This window comes from Candoia aspera, chromosome 4 (genome assembly GCF_035149785.1).
Source record: "Candoia aspera isolate rCanAsp1 chromosome 4, rCanAsp1.hap2, whole genome shotgun sequence".
NCBI lineage: Eukaryota > Metazoa > Chordata > Lepidosauria > Squamata > Boidae > Candoia > Candoia aspera.
In genome coordinates, this window is record NC_086156.1 from 86,310,115 (window position 1) to 86,321,312 (window position 11,198).

Genomic DNA, 11,198 nt, shown 5'->3' on the forward strand with positions numbered 1-11,198 from the left:
TGGAAGTATTGGTCAAGTCAGGCTATTAATGATGTATCTTCATTTAATCTGAAAATTGCATGGCCTGCCAGACTTTCTCCCTCCACCCTACTTGTTTTTTCCATCTTTGCAATAACGCTATGAGATGGATGTAGCTGAAAGAGGCTGGGCTAAGCTCACTTTCGTGGTTGCAAATGAAGTAAACTGCAGGCTTTCCAAGCTGTGGGCAGCAACCTGGATACTATATATATATATATTATTTATCATATTTTTATCACTGCCTATCTCCCCACACGGGGGACCCTGGGCAGTTCACAATAAAAACAATTTAAAATTCAATAAAATTATAAATAATACCAATAATCAATAAATGTAAAATACAATGAAATCCAAGTAACGGCAGATTTAATTCAGCCCATAAGGGGATAGAACCGGTCCAACCGACCAGCCCCAAGAATGGCTCTTCCTCTCCCCACTCCGGGCATGGTGGCTACCTGGATACTATATTACAGTAGGGCTACCAGATCTGGGCTGCAAAAATCCAGACGATGACCAGCTGGGGAGGGGGGGAGTTTTCTGTGCCTTTTTGTTGCCATCTAGTGATGATTTGGATCTTTACAGCCAGATCACAATGGCTCTTCTGACTTTAGGATTTCTATCTGGCAAATTGTGCGCTTGATACTGTGAAGACTAGAATAGAAACCAAGTTTTATGAGCTGGGATTGGGATCAAGGAAGGTTAGAACATGAGGATGAGAACGTATGTAGTAATAATAAGTCAACAAGTTTCAAGCAGAAGGTAGGACTTCTTAGAGCAAGGAACATGCTGGGAATCCTTTGCTAGTGGAAAGATGAAGTGTCACATTTTTTTTCAATTTCCTGGCTGGAAATTTTGCATTCTGTTCTTTGGGTGACTGTGCTAGGTGAAGGAATGAGGGTGAATTGTTCAGACTGGTGAGGGAAAGGGGCTCGACACCAGTTCTTGGCTTCATCTGCTCTTGAGGTATTAAATGCTTAGCTTGGTGAGTGCATGTTCTAAGACAGAGATGAGGAACTTGTTCTGCTTGTAGGCTGCACTTTGAGCCCTGCTTTGCCCATGATCAGTGATGTGACATCGCCGACAGGGACAGGGCAGGCAGTTTTTACTGAGTTTGGTGAATTAAAGCACCATTTTGCCCTTTAAATGCCTTCTCAATGAAAAAAGCCAGATAAATTCACCCCTGCCTACCACAGGGAGGGGGCCCCAAGAGCCACAAATGGGATGCTGAAGAACTAGTAAAGGTTAAGGTTTCCCTTGACATTAAGTCCAGTCGTGTCCGACTCTAGGGGGTGGTGCTCATCTCTGTTTCAAAGCCAAAGAGCCGGCGTTTGTCCGTAGACACTTCCGTGGTCATGTGGCCGGCATGACTGAACGGAACGCCGTTACCTGCCCACCGAAGTGGTACCTATTAATCTACTCACATTGGCATGTTTTCGAACTGTTAGGTTGGCAGGAGCTGGGACTAGCAATGGGAGCTCACCCCGTCATGCGGATTCGAACCGCCAACCTTCCGATCGGCAAGCTCAGTGGCTCAGCTTGCTGCTCCCCCTTCCGTGGCAGTTACAAGCTAATTTTTGTAAACAGGGAGACTTGTCCTAAGCCCTGCTTGGCAATAGTATCAGATAGAACCATGCAATATTTTCCATCAACCATGGCTTTCTGCCTCTTCTCCAAGGCCGCCACTCTGGGCTACATCAGGTGTGTTGCTAGGTGAGAAATCTCTTTCCTCCTTGGTTGCTTTCCGCCTGGACTGCCAAATATGGTGTCCTTGATGCCAAGCTGAGCTTCAAGGCCCCCAGGAGGACTTGGAATCAAGGCTAGCTGGGAGCTGCAGGTGATCTGAGTGACACCAGGGTGGGAAATGTTGCCTCCCCCTCCCCCAGTAGGAGGTGATCTGCCAGCTCCCCCTCCCCGATCTCACAACTCATAAACTTTATACAGTATTTTTGCCAGAAAGGCTGGCATTCCCTCCAAATAACTTTTCTTTAGAATATAAGGGTCGCCTTGGATTCATTGAGAAAAGCAATAGTAACGGAAGCAGCCTTTTCTTTTTAACTGTCAATCATTCTTCAGTGTGTGGATTGGCTCAAGTTCATAGTTATATATAGTAAATGTATTTTCCAGCTGAACAGCCAGGTAAAAAACTTGCAGAGAAGATAAAATGTCAAGCTTGCTTCCCCAAATGCCTAAGACTGTTCAGTTTAATGGCAGGACCCAGGGAAGAGAGGACATAGCTACCAAATCCTTCCACTCAGCTGCTTATCTGAGCCACATCTAGTATTTTTGGCAGCCATGTGGCCTCCGGTTCCTGGCAGGGCCCGCTCTCAGTGCCTGCTCTGGGTCGCCATTATGAGTTAATTACTTAGTTATCCCAGAGTAACACAGCTGATGCAACTTGCTCCTATTTCTCCAGGTATAGTATTGGTTCCTCCTTGGGAACCATTACAGCTTTAAAAATCTGCCACCACAGCCCAGCCCAGCCCAGCCAGCAGGGCTTATGGACTGAGGTGGGTTGGCCTTGGCTGCCTGGCAATTTTAGTCCTCCCAGAGAAAAAAAAACTACTGGGAAGGCTTGCAGAAAGGTTGCTAGCAACAATTTCCTACCTACACGTTGGTGGCAGAGGCAGTGTTTATGCCAGGTAGGTGGGGGTAATAGATTTTAAGACTACAGGACAAGCCTCTGAGCTGGCTCCAGCCATTCATCTGCCTGGAGTTATCTGCTGTGGGGCTCACTGGGCAGCCTTGGACAAGTCCTTCTCTCTATGTAACCCACCTTGCAGGGCTATTGTGAGGGTAAAATGAGCTGTCTTCTGTGCTGCTCTGAGCTCTCTGGCAGAAGGAGGAAGAACAAAATCATGATAAGGTTACCATGGAAAAGGTCCTCCTTGTGGATCGGTCACCCTGAAGGTAACTTGTTGGGACTGATAAGACCATTTGAAGCTGCGCCTACCACCACCACACATACTCAGGATCCATAATCAAGTCTACCCAAGCTATGTTGACTCTTTAGGCAGAAAATCCCACAACCAGTGTTCTCTCTCCTGTCAGTAAAAAAAAACAAAAATTGCAATACATTAATAATTTGCTGTCTTGTCATGTCACCAAAATCAACTGCTTGAGGCAGGTGAATCGTTCTCATTAATACCAGGGCAAACTAAATCCATAGTATCAAAATACCAGTTAAGTAAAACTGAAAGTTTATTTTTCACTGGGCAAGCTTTATGTTTTATGCTATTCACTAGCCACCCCTTTAATACACCAACTTTGGGTTTATTGAGATAAACAGTTGCATTCACAACTGTATGCTTGGGATGCAACAGTGAATTGGCTGACTTTGTTAAGCTATTTTTAAAAATTGCACTTGAGGCCTGTAACATTACTTAATCTTTTCAAAGGTGTTTCCAAAGCACATACAGCCAATATGCCACTTTGTGCCAGAAAATGGTTAGAATGCAGCTATACAAGCACTGGGACAGCTCACTATGGATATTTTTTAATAGAACTTCTGACTCATCACTTGTCACTACTGGAATAATTTTCAAAAGTACACAGTCAAGAGACAAGATGGAGCAGCTTGTTTATTTATGTAATTACATTAATATCCCATCTCCTCCAGAAGTTCACAGCATAAGTACTGCTTCTGTTTCTCACACTTGATCCACACCACAATCCTATAAAGTGTATCTCCTGGAGGAGGATAGTCCCCTTGTGACTGTCAGGGTTTAGCAACATAACTGAATCTGCAACTGCTCATTCTCAATCCAAAACTCTAATCCCAGACTGGGGAACTTGTATGGCCTTCCAGATGTTATTGGGACCTATCACTCCTCCCATTTGACCATGGGGCTGAGGGTAAACATCATCTAAAGAGCTACAGTATTGGTTCCCCACTCCTGCTGAGAACCCTACGTAGCACTGGTTTGGGATGTTGTATTTAAACCTAGGAGATCTGCCTAGGAGAACAATACAATCCTACGCCTGTTTCTTCAGATGTACCACTGTTACCCAAGCAGCCCAAGTCACCGTCTCTCTGCCTAACCAACTTCCCAGGTGATACTGAGGACAACATAGGAAAATCTCATATAAACCAGGAGGGATGGATTATTAATGTGAACATAATATTTGCCTATCTTTCACATTCAGGTTGGGTTCAAACAACTGCACTATTTGTTTGCTTAAGCGTGGTTTAAATAAACCAAAAGTTGGGGGATTTCACATAACATGCTAAACCAAAATAAGCAAACATGACATGGTTCAGGCTATAAAAGATGGAGCCTGAAGCGGGCATGATGTAGCAAACCTGGTTGCCGACTCTGCGAGGACCTATCTATGCTTGAGGCACCAGTGAACCATGCAGCAAGGAGCCAAAATGGCGGGCCTTGTTTTGTGGTAACTGGAGCTATGGCTGTGGCTATCCATCCTTAAAAATTAGCCAGGCCTAGCAAGCGCTAGTCCCTTCTTTTGCTATTCATGTATGACTTTTTGTATTCAGTTCATTGTACATCTAGTGTTGTTACGTATGGAGTGAGATTAAAGTACTTTATAAGAAGACAAGAAGGACAGATTAATTTATTTCACCCCTGAAGTCCCCTTTGGGGACCCTTTTTTCAATTATCTTTCTTTTATATAATGCACTACCTGAATCTATTCTTGCAGGTTAATCCTGTACAGGTTTGCTCAGTTCTATGGGCCTAATATTCTCCAGGTGAGTGTGCAAGCAGTGCAACTTTTATGCCTATTTTGGTCATAGCTTCCTGAAGCTAAAATGCCAAGACAGTGTGACTCAGAACATTCAGTTTCCTGAATGCATCTAAAGCTTTTGTTGTAGTTTTTTCAACGAAATGATCACAAAGGTAAACAGGGTGAAGTATTTCTTTTTCCTCTTTTTTGGCTGGAGTAGAAGACAGGGAAAAGTGAGTGTGAATCCCTGCCCATCTCACATTGGTGAAGGCTTGCCACTTCCATAGCACTTATACTCTGTCTCATACATGCGTGGCACGCACAAGATTTCCACCACCGGCACCCGGCAGGAAACAGTGGGGGGCTGCTGCACAGGGCAGAAGCGATCCCAGGTTCGCTTGTAGTCATGGGGAAGCTGGTAGGATTCTTGGGCCAGGCTGCATAAACCACGGTGAGGTACGGCTGGGTTCAGGATCAGGTGGGGCACCCGGGTAGCCTTTGCAAGTATCCGGATATCCCGCATAGGACCAGGTACACGGATCAGAGGGTAAGGATCCAAATTGAGACTTTCCTTCTGAGTATACCCTTGGAGTTCTTTCCTGTGAGGGAATGGAGACAGAGCAGAAGAGGAAAAATAATTTTTCAAGCAGGTAGACAAAAGCAGGAAATAGGTGCAGCGAGGAAGGGGCCACCCAAGTGTGCTGCTTACAGGGCATTATACAGGGCACTAACTTAGAACACAACTTGCTAAGAAGCTAACCTTTAATAAAAAAAGAAAATATTTCCAGCCCCTGTGACTACCGTGAAACTGTGGGTGATGCTTACTAAAATCGCAGGTTTTACAAGCTTCTGGAAAAGAGATTAAGAGCTCCTCACCTCTTCCTACTAAGATTAATAGGATGAATCAAATCCAGTCTTTACTACTCTCATAAACCAGCATAGATAGGGTGAATTGTGCAAAATAAGATACATCAATCAAATTAGCATATTTTATGCAATTGGCAAAAAGGAGGTTACAGTGACACAAGTAAAACTTGTGCCTACATGGGCTAATGAAGAGAATGCTGAAAGCTGGGGTTAGCAAGAACGGAAATGCCTTATGAATGAAGAGCTTTACTGAATCAGAGCAGAATCCTAGAGAGTCCAACCTCTTCCTCTTCCCAACCAGCTGTTTCTGGACAGCCCACCAGCTTGCAAGAGCCTAGGAGCACATGCCTCCCATTTTGCTCCCCAGCAGCTAGTACTGCGCAATACATTGGCTCAGATTCTGAAGGTCTCATATGAACGATTGTTAGTAGCAACTGAGACCCTTATCTGATTCTAGAAAGGCATCTCACCTGATGGCCATCGCTTCATCTTGTAGCAATGGGTGCCATTCATCAATCACTGGCTTTGTGACCAAGTGCTTCCTTTTGTCTGACTTACATATCCCTCCATCTGACTTCATTGGACCACCCAGGGTCATTCCAGTCAGGAGAAACCCACCTTCTCCAAATGCTGCGCTATTTATATTCCATTATCATACCCTACTTCCTCAGTTTTTGTCCTAAATTAAATATCCCTCAGCACGGCAATCTTTTCCTCACAAGGGAATTATGCCACGTGGCTGCAGGGCAGAGTATGGCACCGTAGGGGTGGGGGAAGGGTACAACAGATGTGCCACTAACTGTGTGAAGGACCGGAAGTCCTGGGCAGTGGTAGTTAAGTAGGGTTCATTGAGCTGCAGAACTGCCTTGTCACGGATGTAGAAAGGTCTTCCAGCGAGGTCATTGTTCCGTGTGGTGGCCACCACTGACTGAAAGTGGAAAGAAGAAAGACCACTCTTGGAGAAGATGTTTTGCATTTGCTAGGCAGTGTTTGCTCTGCTGCAGAAGACATCTTCAAGAAGACGGCTCACGTCAGCCAGGCTTAACATCAACCAGCAGGGCCACCTATTTCCCTCCCCCATGGAATCACACTACCTTTTAAAATCTCACAGTTCCCCTACTATACTTAATGCACTGTGGGAAATTTAAATAGGTATCTATTGCCCCTGCCGGGTAAACCACCAGAATCCCCCAACGTGGGAGGCTGCTCCTCTGCAAGTTTGAAGCTGTCACCTAATTCCAGGCCACTCATAGTTGTTGTGCCTCCAGCGCACATAAGCTGCATGTAGACCTGGTAGAGGCCTAAAGAATAGTCCACCTTCATTTGCTCAGTGTCCAGAGGGCAGGACACCCATGCAAGAAAACTTTGCAAAAATGTGCACAGTGAAATATCCTTAATTTGGGGGTTCTGACTCTGCCAAGAAAAGACTAGTCCTTGGTCTTAAGGAAAAAGAAGGACGGGTGAGATGTCCTCCCTTTGTCCCTGGCATTCCAGATACCTTGGATGCTCCGTCTGTGTGATGAGCCGCCAACCTGAAGGGCTGAGGCCCAGCATGAAAGGCGGGCTCCTGTGGCAGATTGGGCCAGCCACGAAAATGTGCTTGGATCTCACTCTTCTGGTTGCCCATAGTCAGGGGGAACCTCCATGCTCTAAGCTTCATCTGTTGGTGAGAAGAGCAGGTTGAGAGTCCAGGAAGCAGGACATATAGTGGAAAGGAGAGGGTCCGACGATGGGAAGCAGTGGCAGTTATGACTGTTCCTAGGGGGTTGGGGAAGAAAGCTGTCATTTTTAATCCTCATATCCTTGTTGGTTCTATTTATGTTGAGAGGTGGCTTTCTTAAGCCTCCAGTGTTCAAAGCAGAAAGGTTATCTGGGCTATTCACAAGTCACCTCTGTCCCTATCTTTAGGTAAAATGAGACAGCCATCTTTGGCAGGTGATGATTTATGAGAGGAAAGGGTATTATTTTATTACTCAATATAACATGCTTTTAAAAAGTTGTTGTAGAAAAGAAGGTTGTGGGATGTTCTGCTTCATGTGCCAGAGTAGCCTTAGGCAATCTGCAACTTGATTTTACCTCTGGGGACAAAATATCTTGTGCCTCGTGCATTTAGTTTTTAATATCTCATCACCCCCTCCCTTCAGTGTTTCACGGTGATTGAAACAAGATACACCTCTAGTTCTTTTGTTCTGGAAGTGTGAAAAAAGCATGCATGGAAAATACAGCCAAGCAAGACTGGGCAATTGGTAGAGAGACAGGCTCTGTTTCAGGCTTGCAATAAAAAAGTCTGGCACAAAAGGAAAAGTAGTCAGGAGGGAAGAGGAAAAAGCAAAGTCCAGCATTAAATGTATGATGAAAGTGTTTGTAAGTGTTCCCGAGACTGATTGCTATGACCTGTCAGGTTTTTCATCCTGCTGTGACAATGGTCTTCCTGGGAAAGGATGGGGACTTAACTACTCCTCTAGCAAAACCAGGAGTCTGCTTCTTAGTGCCTTTCTCAAGACAGTTTCCTCAGAGCACCCAGTTCCCAACCCCTCCTCCCCCCCCCAGAAATCCCTTACCTTCTCTCTCAAATCTGTATTGTAGTGGACGTCCTGATGTGCGGCAGAGGCAGAGTAGCGGGGTTGAGCTAGCACTCCCCCATGAGTTTTCACGCCATGGGCAAGTTGTGTAGTGGTTCCCAGCCGGGGAATGACTTCATCCCGCCACGCTTTCTGGGAGGCAGGTGGCAAGGGTTCCTGGATCGTAGACTGATAATGGGAAGGTTGCAGGAGGAACAGTGAGTACACAGGAAAGGAATGGACAATCAGGAAAAAGCGTGGGGTGCAGGTGGAGGCAAAGAGGATCTGCTTCAGATGACCCTGAATCCTGATTTTTGGCACCACTCCAGTCCTCTTGCCCAGAACCCAGGGATCCCAGCCTCCTCATCTCCAAACCTCATAGTTTACAAGCTATCCGGATGGCACGAACTACCCCACTAAATATCACCAGCGTGCTCACTCGTGCATAGGGCGGTGGGAAGGGCAATGGTGTGCTATAGTTGAGCCCCACTCCACTGCTAGTCAGTCCCCAGTCTTGTCTGCGGCCTTGGGAGGGTACCAACGCGCCGGAATCCACCGCCCAGCCGAAGGGAAAGGCGGAGAAAGTGCCTGCCATGTTCGCCTCTGCTTTTGGGGCATGGTTGCTGGCTGTTGCTGTAGCGGCAGCGGCGCGTGTAACGGGATCACGAAAGGGGCGGGACCAGTAGAATGTTTGGGACAAATGTTGCCCGGGTGACAGAATTCTCTTCAGCCTGACATTCTGCAGGTCTTCGTGAGGTTTGTGAGGGAGGTGCAGTGGTTAGAAGAAGCAACGTAGGGACCAGGACTGCTGGGTTCCGTGACAGGCTGTACTAGCCATATTTACTCAAAGCAAATCATGCCCGCTTCCAGGGTATTTTATCCCCATTCTCTGCCTCCCCTCCCCTCCCCTCCCCTTTCGCAGCCCTAACCATGTTGCCCTTTAAGTTTATTATTCTTGCAAGCAGTTGGATCGGCAACAAAATGTAGCTTAAAGTGCAAGCGATAACCCGTTCCATTACCAGTCCCACTACGATACTAATCCCTTCCCCGCACCCCGACTTATTTAACATCGCACGGCTACGTCCAGCCTTCTTCGTTCGCCGTCCGAGCGTCTTCTGCAACCCATCACCGATTATAAAGACTTGCAATTCCAACTATACCCATTAGATGGCACTCGGGACCAAACAATACGGATTTGATCTCGCGTTCATGTGCGTAAGGTGGAAGTGGAGCCTCAGAAATACTGCGCCTGAAAGGCTGGGATGGTTAGGAAAACCCCCAACCACTTGGACTTGGGTAATATACAGAGTGTCTCAAGTCACTTTAAAAGCTAGCAAATGCTTTAAATATAGGATAACATAGCATTAAGCTTCAACACAGTTGTCACAATCATAAAGTTTGCACTGCATTTTCCATTGAGATCCCTGCTAACAGTTCAGATAATTGAGATAATTGCAGTCTTGCCAAACTCGGACTATGCATCAGAAATCTTATGAAGAATCCCCAGAAGTTTATGCCTTATTAAATGTGTAAATTGTAACAAGGTGTTCTGTTGGTTTTGAAACTTACAAATTCATGCCAGTTTAGAATAGCTGAATTCAGGGAATAGTTTTATTGACAGTGCACACAAGACAGGAAGACAGACCCCAAATATTTGTAGATAAGAAATCAAATATAAAGTTACATTTTTCATAAGATGAGCTTACATGCTCATTAAGCCTATCTTCCTACTGTGAGTACCAAGGAGCAAACTGCATTAAAAACAATAAAACTGACTTCTGAACAGCCGCATGCAGGATTATATTGTTAAATAAGAAAAATGTTGTTTTGCTGAAGGGTTATCACAGAGGCAGCTGGGTTTTAGAGAGGATCCATAGTGGTTGTATTAGCAACAAAAATGGATCAAGGAAGGCAGTAAGAATATACTAGAGGATGTGATAGTGGACCACTTTCTCAATGTCTAAAAGCAATTTTCAAATGCATAGTGCAAAGAATGCAGAAGAATTCTGGAGAAACTAGTAGTCTGAGTGCACAGAAAATGTCTCCTTAAATATCTAAGGACTGTTTGGCATCACTGGGATTGTCACAGGAGAAGATGGGGCATGGACCTGTAGTTCCACTCTGCAGAGCAGCTTATTGCATATTGCAAAGGAAGGAATGCATTCTACCATCTAAAGCAGAATGCAGCTTTTTGCAGATAAAGGTGTGTGTGTGTGAGTGAATCAGAAGATAAATGGTTATCTTCAGAGATGCTCTAGTAGATCCTGTGCTGGGCAAGGGTTTGGCTTGCATGATCACTGAAGTGCCTTCCAACTCTATGATTCTATGAACATACAGTATACCAGTGTTTCTCCACCTTGGCAACTTAAGATGTGTGGACCAACTCCCAGAATTCTGGGAGTTGAAGTCCACACATCTTAAAGTTGCCAAGGTGGAGAAACACTGCAATATACTGATGAGTTGAATTACTTCAGAGACTGAAAGGAACAGGGAAATGATGCTTTTAGATGTTTGTGGGAGCTTCTCATGGGATAGGATTAGGGATTATACATTTGAGATGCAATCAAGCCTAACTGAAGTCAAAATGCACCTTATTTCCCTTCTTGAAAATATAGCGGGAGGAAGGAATTAAGGTTAAGTAACTCTTGCCCCTCTAGCATGGAAATTACTATCTGATTATTCGCTTTGTTGATGACAGCCCACATTGCACCTTGGAATGACACTGATCCTTGGCTGAGTATGTCCTATGTTGTATAGTATGAGGGGGAAGTTGTGATTTGATTATCTGAATTGCCCCTATATTGCTTCCTCCTGTTGTTCCTCCTCATCTCTATCTAGACTAAGTGAATAGGCAGGGCTGATGGCGCATATACATGAAGCATCAAACCTGATCCAGTACCACCCTACCATGTTGCCCTTTTCCACAGTGAGTGCCCTCACGTATTTCTGTACACTCTTGCATGTAGAGTTCCAGTAGCATTGATCCACACCCCAGCAGCCTCTTGATCTCGGATTGCATTTTGTCTCTCACAGAAATTCTGCTTAATGAAGCTGCCCCCCAGGGGCTTTGGA

General features: G+C 45.3%; 1 protein-coding gene across 1 annotated transcript; it reads right to left on the reverse strand.

Moving 5' to 3' along the window:
- Window positions 1–3,214: 3,214 nt before the first annotated feature.
- Window positions 3,215–8,743, reverse strand: SAXO3 (stabilizer of axonemal microtubules 3). The gene is made up of 5 exons (XM_063300926.1): window positions 8,566–8,743; window positions 8,127–8,315; window positions 7,064–7,225; window positions 6,366–6,493; window positions 3,215–5,297 (listed from the first exon to the last, which is right to left on the reverse strand). Exons 1-5 carry the CDS (start codon window positions 8,719–8,721, stop codon window positions 4,955–4,957), a joined length of 978 nt encoding a protein of 325 aa, XP_063156996.1. The 5' UTR covers window positions 8,722–8,743; the 3' UTR covers window positions 3,215–4,954.
- Window positions 8,744–11,198: the final 2,455 nt, after the last annotated feature.